General features: G+C 32.9%; 1 protein-coding gene across 3 annotated transcripts in view; it reads left to right on the forward strand.

The window, feature by feature from the left end:
* LOC125051797 (paired box protein Pax-6-like) overlaps nt 1-22531 on the forward strand; it is a 45443-nt gene that overhangs the window by 4665 nt on the left and 18247 nt on the right. For 2 of the 3 annotated variants that reach the window (XM_047652353.1, XM_047652354.1), the window contains exons 2-4: nt 245-365; nt 1776-1941; nt 4670-4850. In XM_047652353.1, coding sequence (XP_047508309.1) covers nt 278-365; nt 1776-1941; nt 4670-4850 — 435 coding nt within the window. In that variant the 5' untranslated portion in view covers nt 245-277. The remainder of the gene's footprint in view (nt 1-244; nt 366-1775; nt 1942-4669; nt 4851-22531) is intronic. The other variant, XM_047652355.1, reaches the window with a different exon arrangement.

Consider the following 22531-nt stretch of genomic DNA (forward strand, 5'->3'; position numbering starts at 1 on the left):
GCTCTACGCCCTTGCCTTGCGAACTGGTAGTAAATGTAAATTTAGAACTAATTTAACTTCTTTTCTGACGTTCATAAGTGTACTTGTTTACCTATATGAATAAAGTTATTTTAAGTTTGAATTTGAGGCGAGGATTCGATGTCAGTTATAACGCAATACCAGCCACTAGTAATGGCGATGATCATCTACAATTTATTCTGAAGCATTTACCAAGATTATCATTAAGTAGATGTCATCTGTACAGGGCATCATCATAGAAGAATACGGGGTGTACACAATGCTGCCGGCGCAGCAAATAACGCCGATCTCCCCTTGGCCACCCGATACCAACCTTCTGGATCGAATGGACGATCTGGCGCACAAAGGTAAAGGTAATGGTGACCACCATTGTTTACTATTATTAGCTTAGATGCTGGGTAGCTCTGGGTTTTTTGTGAATGTGTTCATCGTAATTGCCATATATTTTAGACCAAGATTTATATTAGAATGTTGTTGAAACTTGTATTATATAATATGATGTTACTTTAATTAAAAAAGTAGTTTAAGTTTGTAAGATTTGCATAGACATATAGACGATAAGTCTTATACGTTTCTTAGGTACTTTAGAATATAGCAAAGAGTATTTAGTGTATTAAAACTTTTGCTTTTAATTATTATGGTATACCAATTTATTATTGTTACAAGTACAATTATTTTGCTTTTGTAATTTGTATATAGGGTAGGGTAGCTTTAGAGCTATTTATGATACGCTGATCAAAACAAATAATTCCATTAGACTTCCATTCATACGAATTTAAAATAAATTATTGTTATTATATTGGTAAACTTAGAACATACATTTTATTTAAATGATCGCGCTAGCTTATGGTCATTTAAATATATTTACAAGCTAAATAATACTAAAATACCTACTTGAATGCTAAAGATAGTATGTTAGCAAAAGCCTATTACTGAAAACCAGTCTCGAAGAGAAACGAGTATCCATGAATCAAATAGTGATTTTTACACTTTTCTTACAAAAAATTATAGATATTATGGAGATGGACTTGGCTAACTTGCTATAATAAAAAAAGTGCGTGCGTACAAAGTACACATGGCAGAAGTGAAACTAACTCTTGTTGATATTTATACAAATCTAAAACTTTAGATTTCCGATACTTAGAGGGAGGGAAAAAGGAAGATATTATGTTATGAATTTAATGAATTTAATTGTCATTAAAGTATTAATAGAGTCGAAAATTAATACAAATAACAAATATTTTTTTTTATTTATTATTTTAATTTGAGATTTCGATAAATTATTTTGCATAAAATATAAAATACTAATATTTCATTAATTCTCTTAAATTAATTAATAAATTTTAATTTTAAAGATATAATTTCTATAAGGTAATTTACCCTTCTCACTCTCTCTCAATCATTCTCAATCGCTCTCTCCCTTTTCTTCGATAAAAACGCTGCACATCTTCGTGACGTTTAAATTTTTTTATCCTCATGCGCCTAAAGAAGTTTCACTTCAAAAACCCAGTCCGCCTCTTTAATTAGGCCCAAAGTATGGCCATCATACTTTAAACCGATTAAAAAAAAGAATTTCTATTAATTAGTAAACAAGCCAATCTCGGCTAAAATATAGACAACACATTTTATTAGGTTATTATTTTTTATTCCCTGATACCATAAAAAATAATAAACTAATATACTGCTGTGTAGACACCTGTTGCATAAGTCTGTGACGTGGCGTGATTAATTAGAGTAAGCAGGCTTGTGATGGACAGGTCACAGCGGTGTTAACCAGCTCGGCGGGGTGTTTGTAGGAGGCAGACCGCTACCTGACTCCACGCGGCAGAAGATCGTTGAGTTGGCGCACTCCGGCGCGAGGCCCTGCGACATCAGCCGGATACTGCAGGTCTCCAACGGCTGCGTGTCCAAGATACTCGGCAGGTACGTGTAGCATTGCTGTTGTTTCATACTTAGAACATACATGAACTGAAGCGTGAATTATAGGAGGTAAATTGGAACTTATCACATCTCGGAGCAGAGTTGTTTGCCACTTTAGCAATCGTGGCTCTGGAATAATCCAGATGAGGGTTCAGTTACGAAAAGTCTTCTTTTCGTTCTCTAATTTCTGCTTCATTCAATTTTATACTAAGGTAGAGTTTAGTTAGCTTGAAAAGTGTTCAGTAAGTTTGTGAATATGAAATTACAAATTCACACCACAGCCACCTTGAAGTAATCAAAATGACAAATGGTTCAATAAATCGTAATATATCAAGACCAAACCACAATTAGCATAGATCTCTGGTAACACTACACCCAGTTATCCGAAAAATGTTGCCAGTAATCAATACCAGGTCTAACTAGCCGTAACCGCAGTATCATAGTTGCGACCGCATCGTAACGTCAGGGTTACAACCTGTATAAAAAGTTTCTTTAGGTTTGAATGCAATTAAAGTATTTCAAAATATATGGCACTATTTATTTGATTTAGTACATGAGATATAATCAGCGTTTTATGCATAACTAACAATTCTTCTTTTTCTTTTCAATCTACAATTCTTCAATTCAATCTACATAAACAGAGGTGATTTTTGTTGTTAATTAATGAGCCCATTTTCAAAAGATTTATTTCGTTTATAACATAGACTGTAGATATTTGTGATTAATATACTGCTATCGGTAATATTAAGTACAGTTCATTTATATTAATACAGTTCAAATTTAGTTTTCTATCAACTAACACTTCTACAATAGCTTCAAAATTTATCGAATTAAAAAACACTTTTTTAATATTTAAGGTTAGTCTACGAACAAGTATTAAGTTTCACACTTTAAAAATGCCATATGGGTTTAAAATGTACCAAAATATTCGAGACACGGCCCAAGGCTCTATTTAACCTGGTTGAGACCATGTAACATGAGACGATCTATTTTCATTGATGGAATATTCTTATTAACTTTGCGGTTAAACACTGTAACGTCTGAGACGAAATAACAACAGCAAACTTAGGTATTCCAACAAAAACTTTAGACAAACATATTTATTTACAAAGAGACAATTCCACTTCAACTAAAATAGAACAAATAACAAGTAAATAATAACTAATTGGAATTAAAAGGTTAATAATTTTTACAGCAGTTAACACATTCTTAATGTTATGGGCAGTTATTTACTTTTTAGTCTTTGTTATATTATCTATATCTATCTTTGTAATCTATTACTATCCATCTAAGTTTTTAATGCTAAACTTGTTAATAAACATGCAATTTTTTATTTCTACAATACAACAACTTAAATCAATATCAAATTTAAAGTTTACACAAAACAGTTGTTTCTCTTATGTACCAATGTATGTGTGCTGTGACAAGCTTTTGTAAATATTTATACTCTTAATTATAGATGAAATTATGCACTGTAAAACCAAATAAAAAAAAGCACCGATATCCTGGCGTAAAATTCGCTCGAATGGTGAAGGAAAACATGTCATAGACCCAAATAGTTGACGGCTTCCGTCAGACACAGGAGTCTCATCACCTACTTGCCTATTAGATTAAACAAATGATCATGAAACAGATACAGACATCTGATGCCCAGACCTAAAAAGGTTGTAGTGCCACTGATGTATTTATTATACTGGCGTATAATGTGAAAAATAATACGTATTAAAATATGATTTAATTACCAGTAAACAAACCAGAGACTATATCTAACCAAATTCTTATTTGGTTATTTTTAAGACTTAAAACTTAAGCAAAAAGCTCGCTCACTGACAGCCAGACAAAACCTGTTTTCATATTTATAACCCGTTGATACATTATATATCTCACTAGTGCTATTTATGGTTGAGACTACTAACAAAAAATATTCACTTTCTACTTTCATAATTCTACTGTGGGTTAAATATTTGCGACTGACTTTTGTCCCGTTTTATTGACATATAAAAAACTATATCAATAAAAATAAATAAATCAGTGGCACTACACCCTTTTTAGGTTATTAAACAAGATAGATAAACCACTCCTTATATGGAAATTGTATTCGTTTTTAAACACACTCCCAAGCGCAATTAGAGAATTATCACTGAATAAATTCAAAACTCTCGTTAAACGTAAATTAATCAATAAAGCTTTTTATAAATTTGACAAATATTTAAATGATGGAATGGATTTGCTCCAGTTCAAAGAACTTGGCGATTAAAAAGAGTGGCGGAGAGTTTCTTGCCCGCTCTATGCTCTATGACTTGCGAACTGGTAGTAAATGTAAATTTAGAATCAACATCGTTTCTGATGACGTTCATACGTGTACTTGTTTACTTGAATAAAGTTATTTTGAGTATGAGGTCTGGGCCTCATATTTATGTTTCATGATCATTCGTCAATCTAATAGGGAAGTAGGTGATCAGCCTCCTGTGCCTGACGCATGCCGTCGAATTTTTGGGTCCAAGTTTGCTCACGATGTTTTCCTTCACCGTTCGAGCGAATATTTAATGCGCACATAGAAATAAAGTCCATTGGTGTTCAGCCTGGGATTGCAACTACTTCAAGGATAAGAGTCGCATGCTGAAACCAACAACACTGCTCATATAAAACAACCATATAAAAATGTGAACACGTGAAATACTGATCTACAGCAAAGTTTTATATTATTATTGTTAACATAAATTTCTTTTAGATATTACGAGACTGGGTCTATTCGACCTCGAGCGATCGGGGGTTCAAAGCCACGCGTAGCGACAGCAGAAGTTGTAAGCAAGATAGCGCAGTACAAACGAGAATGCCCCTCAATCTTCGCGTGGGAGATCAGAGACCGTCTGCTCAGCGAAGGAGTCTGTTCTTCGGATAATATACCAAGTGTAAGTACGATTTCTATTAGAACTGATTTATGTAAAGAGGCTATATTAAATGTTCTGATAACCTTTAAACTTTAATCTGAATTTCAAAGGAATTTTACTTGAATTATTACATAAAAACTGTTTTTATCTGAGGAATTCTTGTACTTTTCGAGAACTTATGAAGAGTTTACGAAGATTATGCTATAAAGCAACTTTTCTGTAAAATCATCAGTTCGTAGCAATTTCGATTAGTTTACATCCCTTTTCTATATAATAACTAGCTGACCCGGCAAACGTCGTTTAGTCATGTATATTATTTCTATGAAATTTTTTTTTAGTTTAATAAAAATAAAAAAAATAGGGGTTGAACGTAGAGGGGTGAAAATAAGGGGTTGTATGTATTTTTATATGCTGAATCATTAAAAATCAGAACAAAAAAAATTGTCTAAAAAATAAAATGTTAGGGGTGGACAACCCTTATCACTTAGGGGTATAAAAAATAGATAGTAGTCGATTCTCAGACCTACTTAATATGCATATAAAATTTGATAAAAATCGGTCAAGCCGTTTCGGTATGGTAACTAACATTGTGACACGATAATTTTATATGTAATACATATAATTATCAATATGTCATCATGATAGTTCGATTCAGATGAATTTAAGAAATGTATAACAGAAAATAGGCTATACCCTTGTTCTGCAGACAAAGACACGCGCTTCAGCCAGGCATTTAAAATCTCTATAATTTCAGTGCGATATAAAATCGTACTGCCGTAACGCCTTATCGCCCCCACGAACCCCACTCCCCCCGTAGCAAAACAATATGACGTTATAACTTTTTTCTTCGTCTTTCCCTTTTTTGAATAAGGCTCCCTTCTGGGACAGCCTTTAGATGGCTCACATATAGGATGGTTAAATCCGACTTACGTTTTTGGTTTCAAATCCTGTTGGCAACAAAAATGTTATAGCATCATCGAACACATTTTAGTTTCCCCGGAAATAGGACTCAGTATCAGGATGTTGCTATCTACTTTGATACAGTTTTATACCACAATATTGAATGTTTAAGTCGTGGGTTGCCTGGAAGAGATCGCTCGAAAGCGATAAGGCCGCCAGTTGTCCTCCTTTTAATTTATTTATTTTAATTGTATTGTATTTCTGTATACTTGCACGAAATGTTAATAGATCTGTTAAATTGTGATTAAGCTGTAATAAAAACAAAGATCCCTTATAGTCAAAATGGACTGGTAAGAAAACTAAATATAAATCTATAATAAAAAAATCTAAAAAAGCAAGTTAAAACCATACAAAATAATTTTAGTCGAACGAAATCCTAGAAGGTTCAAGTTTATACTTTGCACAAAAGAAACACACTGTATCATGCTGTAATATTTTATCTGTGTGCGTTGTAGTTATGAATACTACACTATAGAGGTATATACTATTACTATAGAGGTAGGGTGTACCTGTACATCAGAAAATTACGTTTTTTAAAAATCAATATTTAGTTTATACCTATTATCCATGCCTTTTAAATTGTATTTTAACTTACATGTAGGTATCACAAATGATACATCTGTTTGTGTTGATTATTAACTTCTCATATAAACGTATATACTATATAAAAAATATACTTTTACTAAGTGTTAGGTAGAATACTCACGAGCTGATTTTTACATAAACAAAACACTTAGGCCCTTTCTCCACTGCTCCGGTCCGACGTCGGATACCGGAATGAGTCATGAGAAAAATATCGGAAAGCCGGATTGCGCTTCTCCACTTCATCCGATCCGACAATAATCGAAACTTGTATATTTATCATGCAACACTTATATTAACTAAAACCCATATAATTTATTTTATTAATAAAACGTTCTAAATTCTGAAAATTGTATTGCCCTGGCAAGTTTATTACTTCTTTATATTGTCTATCTTGAAATATTATAATCTACTTAATAAATAGTTCACTAATACTATGGTATAAAAATATAAATAAATAGCAACATAATTTGGTTTGGTCCAGGTTATCCAGATTCTTTCAAAATAAAGAAACTATAAATAAACCTGTGAATAATAATTTATAACCTCTTGGATATACTTGGACCGATAAAACACCGCGTTCCGATCTAGCAAGTTATCGGATCGTTAAAAACCGGATGCCGGAGTAGTGGAGAAGCACGTAAGTACTGTAGTGAGTTTCTAAATCGGATCGGTAATTAACGTTTGCCGGACCGGAGCAGTGGAGAAACGGCCTAACGCTTCAAGTACCACTTATATTTAAGTACAGGTTTCACTCTTTTATGATCTCCTAAAAACAAGCGAGCCGAAAAAAGAAAGATTAAGATGTGAAAACAGTCATTAAGTCAAATTTAAGCAACGGGTAAATTCCTAAACACCCCTCGGAATACTTGTGAATACTTAACATAAATTAATTAATAAAACCCGCCATCATCCTGTCGTTGACGTTCCGAGAAAAAGAAGCATTACGACCTCCGCCAAGAACATCGAGAAAAACATAAAACCCCCAAATGGAAGGTATCTGTAAAACGAGATGAACATAGGATATCGTAATAGGTGCGAAAGAGTTGAGCATCTTTTCCAATGGATGGGGAGAGCGGGCGATTTCGACACGGCGCCGAATAAAGAAAATATGAAGGCTTTTGTTGCCGTAAAAATTCCTGTATAGGGGATAAAGTCTTTAAGTTATCAGGGGGAGGAAGGGCTCTTAGGTGTCTATAAACAGGTAGATAATATTATGCATGCTCTCGTCGTATTTATCGAGCACAGGGTTGTCGTGTTTACGTATCTATGCTTAAGGGTGTTTAAAGGTTGAATATATTAACGTCATGAGATCCATTTATAGTGACGTCCGTTCTAATTTTGTAAATAATGTAAAACTGAAGGGAATTTATACAATAATTATCACACGAACATGCGTACTGCTTTTTAACATAATGAATAATTTACATGTTGAAATTAAATTTTAGTTTACTACAATTGAATAGCCTCGTTTAGCTTAGTAATAAACAAGATCGAAACTTTAGTTAAACCTTTACACTAACGACCCTTAACTAAAAAAGCGAAACCACTCAACCTTGCTAAATACACAGCCCTAAACGATGCGTTTTGCCGTTCAAATGTGTGATTAATATCCATAATGTTACAGTACGATTTTAATTAACAATAAAAATATGCGGTGAGAGGGTCAATTGTCGTCAGGGTTGTCATAGGGTCATATCGTGTTGAGCATGCGTTCCCGTAGCAAATCACTTCCGGGCCACTAAATCCAGGCCAAATTAATGCATTTAGCACGCTCCCGGCACTTTTGCTGGGGATGACAACTTTATTTTATTGTATCGCGATATTTTCTTGTCACGTTACTGTCAACGACCGATGTGTCATTTTTTGTACATTCAATTTATATGATACCATTATTTATAGAAATTTTGTATGATATTTGTTTTCGGTATTATATTTTAAAGTGTATTTTACAACACATTTATATAGACTTTAGGTAAAACTAATATGTGTATATTAACTATGAACATACTACGTAAATTTATGTAGTATAAAAACCAAGTTTAAAACAGCTCTGAAACAGCTTAAACCATTACAAACAGAAAATACACAGTATACGACGATATTAAGCCCAGATTGTTCCGCTGAGTAGCTCAGAACACTGATTTAAAATATCATTACGTATCATATCTGAGATGGCGATCTCACGGGGGTTGGGATATCGCGGCAACAAATTGTAACAAAGAGAGCCAAAGAAGATTACCGTAGAAAACGCGTGCCGCGCACGCGACTCGCATGTGGTCCACTATACCCCACCCTACCCAAAAATACAACGAAAGAAAAATACACTTTAATACAAAACAACAACGCACAATTTCCAATGTTTTATTTTAAGAATTTACTGCTATCGCACTGACGAAAAACATACTGTATATCTCATTAATAAAGTCCAAAATGGATTGATGGGTATTATAAATCGGTTAAAGAGAAGCGTCAGAGAGAAATTAATACCGCAATTCGTGGGATTTAAGGCTTATATTGAAGTTGCAAATAAATATATGAAACAATTGTTTATTTAACTGTTTTTGACATCTTTGTCTTCGGGCTATTTGTATACCACTGATACATTTAAATAGCTTTTTCCTTTTAAAAAAGTGATTTGAGTATTCGCAACTTATATGTATGTGCTATAACATATAGGCCAAAAAAAATCAATGTCGCTACAAACTTTTTAGGTCTGACCCTCAGATTTCTGTATCTGTTTCATGATCAATAGGCAAGTAGGTGATCAGCCTTCTGTGCCTGACGCACGCCGTCGACTTTTTAGTACTAAGGCAAGCCGGTTCGAGCGAATGTTAAATGCGCACATAGAAAGAAAGTCCATTGTCGCACAGCCGGGGATAGAACCTACGACCTCAGGTATGAGAGTCGCACGCTGAAGCCACTAAGCCAACACTGCTCTACAGATAAGCCAACTGGTATTTATTTTAATGGATCACCTCTTAATTAAGATCCTTATGAGAGGTAGCCATAAGCCTGTCTCCATACAGCATTACTCCATACAGAAAACTTTTGCAAAAACAGAACTATTTGTGCCTTGCAGGTCCAACTGTATCTGTAGCTATAATGTTATAAAGATTTCGTGAAAATATTCCGGATTATTCATAACAGTTTTATTCAATTAGAACGAGATGATCTGAGATTAACTAACAAACTCTGCCTGATAATATGTATTATAAATGTATAACAAAGGCCAGTAACTTATCAGTTCGTAGCGCCGGTCCTATCCGAGTAAATTCAATTTAATATCACCGATATAAAGGCATGTAATTTCATTAAACGCACAGGCTAAGGTGTCATCAATACCATACAATTCAGCCCCAGTTAATTACAAGTTTTGAGTGCAATAAGCCGAGACGAAGCGTGCCTCAACCCCGCCTACAATGCCTATTGATTTCTATTAGATTTTCTTTTTATTACGAGTTATTATCGAGATAAAACTTCATTTTATTACGCTATGTATTCAGTGTTTTATGTTCAGCGTTAAGCATTTAATTAATAAGCAAACAAAAACTGGTTAGTCAGTTTGACATGCTCAAACATCTACGTAAATTGTGTTCTATGTATCCTAAATTATAGTTCTTTAGTGTATTAGTTTATTAAAAAAATCTTATGTTAGATGGGCCATTTATTAAAGAAAACTATAGGCAATATAATATCATGCTTCTGTCTAATTAATTCGGTTGACTAAGAGTGATAACAATTTAAATTCAATTAAAACAGTCTAAATTCTGTAACATAAATCGATTCATTACGATTAGACTAACTCAGTAGCAGGAACAATAACAGTTTAGGTACCCTGTAAAGCAACTCGATTCATACAAAGTTTACTACTACTATGCAACAATTAACCATCATACATTATTAACTTTGGACTTTATACACCTGGTTACTATATAGTATTTTTTGTATGAAGTAAGTTGATTTTCAAATAATACCTAATGGAGAAATGTAGTCACTCACACACAAAAAGTTATTTTTAATAGATAATTATTAATTTAATACTAATTTAATTTTAAATACATTTCTGACAGTGTGTGCGACTGGCTTTAATCTGGGATAGGAATCTTCTGGAATCTTTTACAATGATTTTGATAAACGCCGCACTTAAAATGAACGAATAGATCAGATCAGTCTGGAATCGTAAGTAAAGTTTTAAAATATGTGTATGTATTCTTGCACTATTTAGGTGTAATATTTGTACTTTTCAAAACACATCACTTCGAGGGTGTCAACCGAAGCGAGTTAAGTACGGACTACGAACACGTGCGACGAGCGATTTTTTTTTATTTCCCCTCTTATTACTATCGACTTGTGCAATAATGTTCAAATATTGAATCGATTTTTGCTTATGAATTCGGGTACGAACACAAATTTTATTTTCAACTATAACTTTACTTGTATTGTAAGAACTGCAAATATCTTTTACGAAACGAATGCTGTTTTTTTGGAATAGGATCTCTATAGACATTGCAAATATGTATTAAGTAACACTAAATTTTTTGTTTATTTATCATTTATTTATGAACGATTAATGACGCTAGAATACAATATAATTTTAATCAAAAAGAAATAATGATTTAGTTTTTTTAATGTATATGTATTTATAAAATATATATGTATAATTATGTATAGTATACCTTTAACAAGGCACTCTCTCTCACGTATGAATAAGAACGGATTGCGTATATTAGCCTAATCCCCAGCCTCTGTCCACTCCAGTCGAGTGCCACACTTGTTATACCGCGTGTACAGACAGCAAATCACACAATTACTATATTTACGCTATACCACAAAGCACTTTATCGATATCGGTTTAGTCATTCAAATGCTGTATAACCAGCAATAACAAACTTTTAAAAATCATTAATCATCCCGCAAGGGCATTAAACTAAACTTTATTTTGACTAGAAAGGTGCTTACTCGGCACCCATGAACAGAATTTGTATATATAATAACAATGGTTTTATTTGCGTTTTAATTGAAAAATATGAATTATTTAACCTAAACAATAGGATCTTTCAAACGTCATCACCGATTGCTACGGCTAGTGCTACGAAAAGCGTAGAGCGTGTATACTATATTGACGTACATCTATTTTGATGAAACATAATTTTCTATCCATACACACACCCCACGTACGATCAACAGATACTTGATAAGATAAAATAGGAGATTACCATCAACTTGAGCTACATATTGGGGTATTATAACGAAATGTTTATTAGTTTAGGGGCTGTAAACAAATCTTTACAATAAACTAAATATTTTATACAGTAACGATATAGGGATGAAGTAATTAACCTCTATGGACAAAATATTGAAATGGTATGCATATATATTTATAAGAGTGACTGAGAGTATATTTCTCTTGTCTGTTGTACGCCCTTGATTTGGCAGTTAATGTAACTTTAGAAGCATTTCTTTTTAAACGGTTTTATTTAGCAGTGTAGAAAAGCAAGGTTTTACCAATAAAACCCGACGCATTTTTGCACTCTTAAATTTAATTTGCACAATTTTATTGCATTTTAAAAGTCTAACCAGATACAATACTGTCTAGACTACTCATATCATCTATAAATAGAAACTACTTCAATAGATTTTTAGATATGCAATCGATGTAAGATTTTTTTACTTTATAGACTTATATACCTATAGAAAATATTTTATTAAACGGCAGCTATGGGTCATTGATCCCTTTATTTATATTTGAATAGTATTTTTCTTTATTTATTAATTTCCAAATGTTATTATTATAAGTAGGTTAAGAAAACTCTTAAAACTGTATACTCTATGATGTAAACGTTACACAGTTTTTGCGAAAGCCGTCGTATACAGAAAATTAAAAATTGAAAGTTTATAGTCTAAGTACATAAAGGAAAATCCGTAGACTATAGCTAGTTTAATAAGTCACAAGCTCCAATATTTACATAAGTATACCGAGTAGGCAGCGTTCAAGGCATTCTTCGGGCGTGACCGCTTCACTGCACATCAAACGGACTACCACCAAACAGTCATAATCAGCCTCTTAGGCTTTCTTTGATAAACATTACCCTATGCTGGGGAATTTAATTTGCTTCCTATTATCTCGTTTAATTTAATAGAAATTCTGAGAATACCTTATGTATAAGAGATTTTTCGCTTTTTATAAGTATGTTTTGAATTCTATTTCATTTCTACGAATAAACTTATAACATGTAACCTAATTCTGTGAATTTTCACAAATGTTATATTGAATTTTACACAGTAGGTATACTAGCTGACCCGGCAAACTTCGTTTTGCCATATGTATTATTTCAAGGAAACATTTTTCTAGTTCAATAAAAATAACTATGTACTATAATAAAAAAAGGAGTTGATCGTGGAGGGTTGAAAATTAAGTGTTGTAGGTATTTATGTATCATAAAAAAATAAAAATTCAAATTTAGATTTGGACCACCCTTAACATTTAGGGGATTGAAAAATAGTAGCCGATTCTCAGACTTTCTGAATATCCATAAAAAAAATCATAAGAATCGGTAGAGCCGTTTCGGAAGAATTTTATATATTACATTAAACTTAAACTAGCATTTTGTGATTTCCAATTTATTACTCTTAGTTTTCGTCTTATTAACCATATTAATCATATAATCGATTCCAAGACCGTCTAATCCTGCCTATACGAGATCCCTGAATCACAATTTATAAATTAATATATATATATAGATGTGTGTATTTAATAGGTATTTTATACAGATATGCCACAAGAACAATCGCTTCGTAATCACCGTACATAAGTTGTTAGTATACTTCCTTACGACATTAACACAAGAAATCTAACTTCTCCAATTCAATTCTCACTATTTGCTCTCAATCAGCGATTCAAAAAGCGTGGTGTATTTGTATTTTTTAAGGAGAATAAAATCTTGTTTAGCGCTGGGGTGCGGCCCTCAGTCTCGTATTGGCATATGCTGTACGTTTTACGCGGGTTTAATTTTAATCCCACTTCTCTTCGCTTGATGAGTCCCCCTTTACAATATTCCTATATTCATATTAGTTAATGGCCGTTGGAAGTATGTTAAATCACAGATATTATCTGTATAACGAGTTTGACTTGAGCACAAGTGTTTATTCCTACTTTAAATTGAAATTTAATGCTTAACAACCTATACTAAATAAACATTATATTTCAAATAGATATTACGGTAATTTTATTGAATTTTCAAACGACAAACGACAGCTGTGAATGCTCACGTATTAGGTAATAAGGCGGGTAATAGTAATCGAACCATAGAATATCAATATTGTATTGGTAGATTATAAAATCCGGATGGAAAGTATGACATTGATATAGGAAACGAGTTAGTGCTGGAAATAGAGTAAATGGATCGTTGCACTGGCCGTACATAGAGAAGTGCTTATCCCGACGTTAACATACGGCAATGATTGTTGTGGCAGAGAATAAGAGTAGAGTAAATGCCATGGAAATGAGAGCGTTCAGAAGTATACGTGGTGTAACATTGCGTGATAGGATAAGTAATAGTGAGGGAGTGAGAAGTGTAGGTTAAAAGAGGAGAGGAAGAAAAGGTAATGACAAGGATACCAAAAGAAGCATGTTTTGCCTTATAAAGGTGGGTGGAACAGTATATTATATCTTTGTATAAAGATCCATGGATGATGAAGAGGGGTTGGGTAGGTCTATCTTAAATACCTGGAATAAATCCAGTAGCTAGTAGAGCATGCATGGTGAATTTCATAAAAGTGAATAAAGTAAAAGAGGTATCTCAAGAAAAAGGCGTGCTGTTAAAGATAAATAAATTTAAATAAAAATGGTTTTAAATACACACTTTCATAGACGTCGATTTTTCGCAGTATGTAAAAAAATATCTACGAACGATGTGTCTGATGCGCACTTGAAAATATAACTCCGAACATTTACATTTGTAAGCGGAATTCGATAGCAGATGATACAAATCAATAAGCTAATATGCAGTACAAAGCTGGCAGGCAAACGCAACCAACCATTCATTACCGAATCGGTTTAGCATTCCTAGCACGCCATTCACTGACCACAGAGCATTGTTTGCACATGAGAATGTTTGTTTATGGTATGCGAGCTTTTTGGTATTTTAATGGCAACATTATGAGAATATTCATCTGGTCGTAAATCTAAATTGACATTTAAAAGTTATTAATATAAGGTTTTAAAAAATATGATTCATCTGCGCGGTATAGGGATAAATATAAACTGAGTTTTGGTCCATGATTTTAATTTTCGTTTAGACAAATCACAAGAACTGAAACATTCTCAAGGCCAATGTTTTGTTCGTGGTTAGGTTAGGTTAGTTTATTCAGTGCCAATAATTGAACCTAGTTACCTGGGTTAGTATTGTCGAATATATAAATATAATAATAACATAGCATAGTAAGCTTCTATGGAGAAATGCAATGCAATTAGGAGATTAAGGGACTTTACGTCAGGCCTTCTTAATGTCTCTTTTTATTAAATAGAAGCCAGAATACTGCTTAACAGGTCTAATGCAGAGAAGAAGGGAAAGTCAACACCACAAAACGTGTTTGGACCCGCAATTTTTTCTCCACACGTTCCCCGATAATTTAGTGAAATTTACAGTCATTTTACAATAATTTCACAGATCACATCAACTCCCCTAAGAAAGCGTTGACAGCGTCGTCACCCAACAATAATAGGTTTCGATCTAAATCAGAATTCATAGTCATTACAATACCCCTCCTCGAGTTAACATGAGTTATGACTTATTACTACCCCATAACACGGATGCCCCCAAATGACATGTCATTGTCACCTCGCGATTTACGAATGTGGCAACACTGACCACTTCCCTCTCTTTCGCACTAGCAATAATTTATAGTTCTTTCTTTATTTATTATAATTTTATGCAGCGTGCAGCGCCTAAACGTTGTCGTTGTTCGATAGGGGGATATTAAAAGTAATAACAGTATCGAGATATGCGTAAATGAATATTTATGAGTTTTTTTTGCATTTGATTCGGTGATTATGGAGTGTCAGTTGTCCGTAATTATAGCGATGGCGCAGCCGCAGTGTGGCTATTGTCTGGTTTACGATAGCGTATTGTAAAACTTTAAATTACTAAATTAGAAATGACATTAGCATTTATTGGAAAAGTTTACATAAATATTTTAGCACTTCGTTAGATTGGATATTTTTGAAATAGATAGCTACCTATTCTTCAAAACATCTCTTTACAGTGTATTACATAGTATAGAAAAAATCACGCTGCTGCAAAAATGTATAAAACCCTAGAGCTGGTGAATTCCTCGTTTAACGAATAAGTATCGCAATACAGCCTTGCGATTCTGTAACTCACTTTTCGAACTCTCACAGCGGTTTTCGCTTATAAACAGTAAACTACAAGCTCCCACCTTATAGAATGCCAAATCATAAAATGACTGCTTCACGACTGATTTGAGCACGACCGCCGATACGAAAACCGCTGTGTGAGTTCGAAAAGTGAGTTACAGAATCCCAAGGCAGCATGGAAATGCTGTAAGCGTTAAAGGTACACTGCCACAGAGACCAAGCTTTTTAAATTTGTTTTATTTTTCTATTTATTAATTATTATTACTATGTAGCTTAATTATAAATACAGTATTTATAATTAACCTACATACTGATTGTTATGTTTAGGTTTTAATAACCAAAGTACTATTTAACTTCTTAAAACATTCTATTCACACCCGTCAAAGCGAACACATTAAAACACAAAAGTAACGTTTATTTTCATAAAATATAATGAAAAAAACGTCCGTTATATTTGTCTTTCTGATTCATTCGAGCGTTCATCCCCGAATACGTTATTATTAATAATGATTATTGTCATTAAAATAAAATCACTATTATTGACGGCTGAGAGCGGTTCATGAATTAAATACAATCGACTTTTGCCATTTGGCTGGCTTTCAAAGATGAAGTATTTAATTGTGTTGACCCTCGCTGTTTTCACTTCATTATTTTGACTTTAAAGAAGTTGTAAATCTTATGTTACTTGACAATACATGAAATAAATTATGCTCTCAATTCTCAACTAATAATTAGGTTTATAACATTGAAGTTGAACATTACCGAGGTATATTACACTTAATCATTCAATTGATTCAATAACACACAGAGTATTTAAATATACATATTAACCAATTTTGTAAAAATATCTTGTATTATATATATTATATATACTTATAATTAAAAATGGATATATAGAAAACTAAAACAAATTTTAAAAAATATTCCCTGTGGAAAATAATTAACATTAGACTTCTTGGTAAACACGTCGGTAGTAGTAAGATGCGCAGAGGTCATTTAGTAGAAGAGTAGAAGCGTGTGTATGTCTTTAAATTTCCATTGTATACGTAGTTACGTATGTTTTAAAAATTATTCTTAGTATCGAACGAAATCTTCTTGGCATAAAATAAACACTGATTGTAGTCTCAACTTTGTTCTACTGTTACTTCTAAGGTAGATGAGCCTATTGCCTTACCGACCTTACCTGTAAAATAGTGATAGTACATGGCAACTGATAAAACCCTATATAAACCTTTTACTTCTGTGTCTGTTCATTAAGTATTTTTCTTAATATGAAAGTAAGTTAAGTATTTTGAAGTCAAGGTGCTTTTATAGCGTGACCGAATATTTAGAACATAAGTTTAACAATTACTTATAAAAGACATGACTTCTTATTTTGACATTTGCATGCCTATTTAAATATGGCTGATTGTGCGGATTTTTCTTGTTGTTGTTGTTGTTAAGTTTGACAACAATTAATTATAAATAGCTTGACTTATTATATGACTTAATGAAAATTAATGTGTCATTTGCATGCCTATTTTTGTGTGGCTGATTGATGATTGATCGTTATAAATGTACCACTTTCTTGCAATTAAATGACTTATTATTCTTATTATTATGAATGAGAAACACGTCGTCAATTTTTAAATAAATTGTGTATATACATTAGCGCCTGGTTGTGGTTCATGACCTCAGGGCTGAGATTTGCCAGCCTTGCACTACTATTGCTGCTCTCCATTGTTAATAATAGGTGACATAATTTTTCATGAAAAGTAAACCTTTCTAACAACAATATCACGGAATACCATTTATCTTAATTTAACCGTCAACAAAATGACAATTTAACAACTGGAATAATCATTTCGTCACACTTCCGATTATTTCACACTCCTCGAGAACTCGGAAGCCACCCTCATCCATCTTTAAAAGTATAATAAAATAAATCAATAATCAATTTCACGCCAGCCCTTTCTGTTTCGGGTTAACATTTGTCCATTTCGCGGAAAATCGCGATGTATGTGTCCCGGAAAATGGATAGTTATTCTCACCTTTTCCCTAAAAACCAAGAGATTTTCATGGCATTTATAATACGCAAATATCTTCGAACCCAGTACACAAACTGTCTATTCTTTTTCAAAATAAATAAGAAGATATTAAAGGACCACAGCGTTATAATTGTCTGAAATTGTCGTTAATTATTCCATATATCTATATTTGTCTAAATTATTCTGGATTTTGATTAAATATTTTTATGTTAGCAACACACCTTTAAAATTCATACGCACAGCGGACTCCATGAGAACGTACCTAATAAATTGCATATCATTTCACTCTCAAATGCATCCGTAAACATCTTAGCGCCCCGCCGCGTCACAATACAACACGGTATTGACAAACTGCCTATAATTCCCAATCAAACAATAGATTTATGAGCTCTTTAAGTATTGACCCATTTCTTTGATTGCAAACAATAGTTAACGATTTTATAGAAATCGTATTCGTGGGAAAGGTTCGAATTAAGTGACCTGCGCTGTCATCGACTATGGGCGGGTTTTTTTTTATTCGGAAGGCGTTGGTTCTTAAGTCAAGGGGCGTCTTGCGGTCGCTTTATTTCAATTATTTGAAGCATCGAGTGCTTTGTATTTTTATTATGCGAAATTCAATATTTCGCGGGAATTTTTTGTTTAATACTTTGTTTGACACCCAACTACAATGCCTTTTGAATATAGAATTTTACGATTAATTCAATTTGATTGTCTATGCCTATTGTATTAAATATTTTTATTCTTTTTTCAAATGTTAATTAAACGTTGCCAGCTGACAAAAAAGCATCAAAAAGTCAAACGCAGATCTCCGCATTGAATTTGAAAAAACAATAGGATAATGAAATGCAGCGTAGGCGCGCAGTTGCACGCTTACGTTGCAAAGATTCAAAACATCTGACAAGAGTGAAAGCCAAAATATTGACTTGCAAAGTGCCGAGTTCGCGCACAATGCTCCCAGCAGGTTGTCCTTTGTGAAGGACCCTTCAGAATTCAACAATACTGGGAGTAATGTACTGCTTTTTTTCGCGATATAATTGTGAATCTAGGTGCTAGATAATTCTATGGGTCACTAAAAGGTTCTCGAATTAATTGTTTTTAGAAAACTTTTTCTCGGTACAATACTTTTAAAGTAATTTAGAAAAATTAAAACAATCTCCACTTATTATTTATCTTCATTGTGAACCCTCGTGATTGCGTGTCTCTAAATCTACTGAACCGATTTTGATGAAATTAACACTGCTCTGATTATGAATATACCTGATTTAAATTGAAAGGATCATCTGGATATATATTTTAAGTTATTATTAAATTTGTAGACAACAATACAATCATACATGTAACTGTATAAATATGAATATTTACCGAAACAATACTACAAGGCGAGTCGTAAAAAAATCATTATTAAACTTAGGGACACAATACAAACAATACAATATTGTACCAAAATTTAACAAAAAGCTACATAGATGCCAATAGGAAATTTTATAGAAAAATTTAAACATACTAATAGTTATGATGTAATTGAAAATGATTCCGTAAAACTGGAAACTACGTAATCCGATTAAAATGCAATTAAACATGTCCCATAGATCGTAGAAGACGGTAAATAAAAAATCTCTAAGCTTATTGAAAAGTATTTTCGCCCTACGTTCACGGCTTCTGAGCAAATATAAGATAATTTTTTCGCTTCACCTCACCCGGTATTTAGGGGGTACCTTTCATTTTTACGTTCGGAAGGTGCCCGGTGTAATGTAATTTATTTTGTATTCAAAACTCGACTTCAATATCGAGGACACGATTGTCGGTATGATGTTTCGAATTTAATTTTGTTACATTTGCGTATATTAATTTTTCGTCGTTTATCGCTGAATCAATGAAAATCGATATTATAGTCTAGGTACAAGTATTGTTGTTGCCTTCTGTTTAGAATTATAATTGAATGAATAATCCAGTAATAAAACAGTACGAATTTATTTCTTCCTTGTTCAATAGTTACATCTCCATTGTAAAAAATTCTTATAATTAAACTCGCGTACTTAATACATGTGTTAGTTGTGTGTGTTCATCATCATCATCAATGGTTGTACAGCCCCTTATGGGCCAGGTCTTAGCCTGCGTAACTTTCACCATCGCAATCTACCTTGTGCGTCCAACTTCGACCACCGATTGTTTTGAGATCCTTGACAACTCCAACCAACCAACGCAGCATCGGTCTACCGGGTTTTCTCTTGCCACCAGGTGGTAAGTTCAGTAAGAGCCTTGGGGTTCTTTTGTCCGTCCGGTGCACTTGACCCAACCATTTGACCCTGATACATTTAGGCATAGGGCTTATCTTAAGTAAGAGGTATTTTTTTCCCAATTTAATCCAAAGTCAAAAGAACCTATAAGAAACAAGTCCAAAGCTTTTTTTTTTTGGCAAAAGTTAGTACCCAAAAAAGTTTGTCTTTTTAATATATATGCAACAGAGTAACACAATAAGACGATTTTCGTTCAACTAAACTTAAGTACTCTCATAGTAAGCATACACCTGTATGTAGGTAACGTAAGAAATATTAATTAAGCTTGCTTTAAGTAAGGGTATATAATCTTTTCCCAGTTCAATCCCAAGTCAAATGATCCTAGCAAAAAACGAATGTAAGCTTATCTTGACATATTTTGAGCAAAAAATACAGAACCATAATAAAAACTAATTCCCCGTGTATACCACAAAAATCTATTTAAGTCCAACCAAATGCGAACCGATTGTTAACCGGACATTGTCTAAGTGCACTCTTATAAAGAAAATTAATATGTGTAAACAGATATAAACAAATTTACAGAAAGGGTTATTTACTAATTGGTGAATTAGTCGAGTACAATCGTGAAAACAAGTCAATGAGCGTGTAATACGAATTATGTGAGCGCTTACAGGTCCTTTGCGGAGTTTATTTTTTACAAACGGCCACTGCACAGACGTTTTTCACACATGGCCACACTTATACGACTCGCTTGTTTATGGTTATGCATAATTGTTTTTTACATTCTGTGGTCCTTTGATAACAGTGAATAGAGAATTGCAAAATATTTTCATTTGTTTGTTTATAAAAACTAATTATAATTTCTTTATTTTTAGTGTATTTAGTAATATGTATCTTTGAACACAAGGACCAAAACAGTTGTTTTTCAACAAGATTTGTTTTTTTTTAATTAGTTTAATTGTTTTAAATTCAAACAAGACACAACAGGTTTTACAAGATGTTAAAATCATTATCAATAGATACTGTTAATTCTTGCGACGAAAAATCTTGTTAAATTTGCTTTCAATTAATTTGTATCAAACAAATAATTGATACGAATCATTGACTTTGTCACTTGGTCCTTGTTAAAAATTTCCATTTCATTTTGTTAGAAAATTTCTAAGTTGCAACCCCTTGAGAGCCATTTTTCTACTCGGACAGTCAAGATTGTCGACTTTTAATTAAATAGCTTGTTATAACTTTCTATCCCAACAATTTCTATCACCTGAATCAAGAATATTGAAAATACGTTAATAATTTTAAATGTCTATATAATGTAGTACTTAATATTATTAATATTATAAACAAAGTTTAAATAAATAAGTTTTAAGTTAATTTATAATCTGTGTAAAAATAGAGTCGTGACATAAACAGTTCTTATCATAGACAAAAAAAGAAGGACCGTTTCGAACGTGCCGCGCTTTCTCGGTCCATCGGGCATCGCGTCAGCTGCCATTCAGCGCGCCGAGCGGACCACCGCGCGTCTACATATCGAGTTACCGTGTTGCCTTCCTGCCCTACGTCTAAGTTACGTCCGTTTGCCGCGCTGTCAGATGTCAGTGTGACAGTTGGTACTCTGTGGACATTTTTGGTTAACTGGGTGGCCTTAACATTTATGAAAGAATTTCTCAAATCAATCCAGGCGTCTTCAAGTAATCTGGGAACATAGATGATAAAAGGAAAATAACTATAGGCATTAAGCATTCAATATTTACTTAGATTTTTTGGTTCAAAGTCAATGAACGTCAAACAAAATACAAAGAAGATTCTAGTTGCCTCTTCCAAATGGTAGTTTCGTGTGGAGAAGAATGTGCAAGAAACTCCACACTTACTCTTTTAAAATAGGTTTACAATATTTTGTTACATTTGTTAAATAATTATATGTGAAGACAATGTACTCTTAGAATAAACTACTATACTAAAAAAGTTTGATCCTCACATATTTACAAATATCGAAACCGTAAAAAATATACAAAGTTAAACCTGTAGTGTTTTAAAAACCATAATATAAATTGTCAAGGCGAACGTTATAAGATAACATAGACCACTTATTGCTAAAGGATCATTAATAACAGTTAATACAAAACGTGGCTCAAATTATACCCTAAGTTTTAAAATGTGATTGTAAATTTAAATGCTAATGTGGTAGACCTTCAAACTGTGAGGGAAAGTTAATCATTTTAACATACTACTAACTTGAAACAAGTATGTTTCAATTCGTACACAAATAAAACAGTATTAAATTACACGTTATAAGTTGTACATTACACGCTATTCTGATTTCATGTCAATGGGACGACTTTATCATTGACATCGGTTTATAATCTTAATATCTCAATATTAGGCCACACATGCGACAATTTTATCTTTTAAATAGTCTTTTGTAATTAAGAAACAGATATTTTTTAAATGTTCTCTGGGCACCTTTTCATAAAATACTAGCTGCCCCGCGAACTTTGTTTCTCCTTAATGTGATTT

Source organism: Pieris napi, chromosome 8 (assembly GCF_905475465.1).
Source record: "Pieris napi chromosome 8, ilPieNapi1.2, whole genome shotgun sequence".
Lineage (NCBI taxonomy): Eukaryota > Metazoa > Arthropoda > Insecta > Lepidoptera > Pieridae > Pieris > Pieris napi.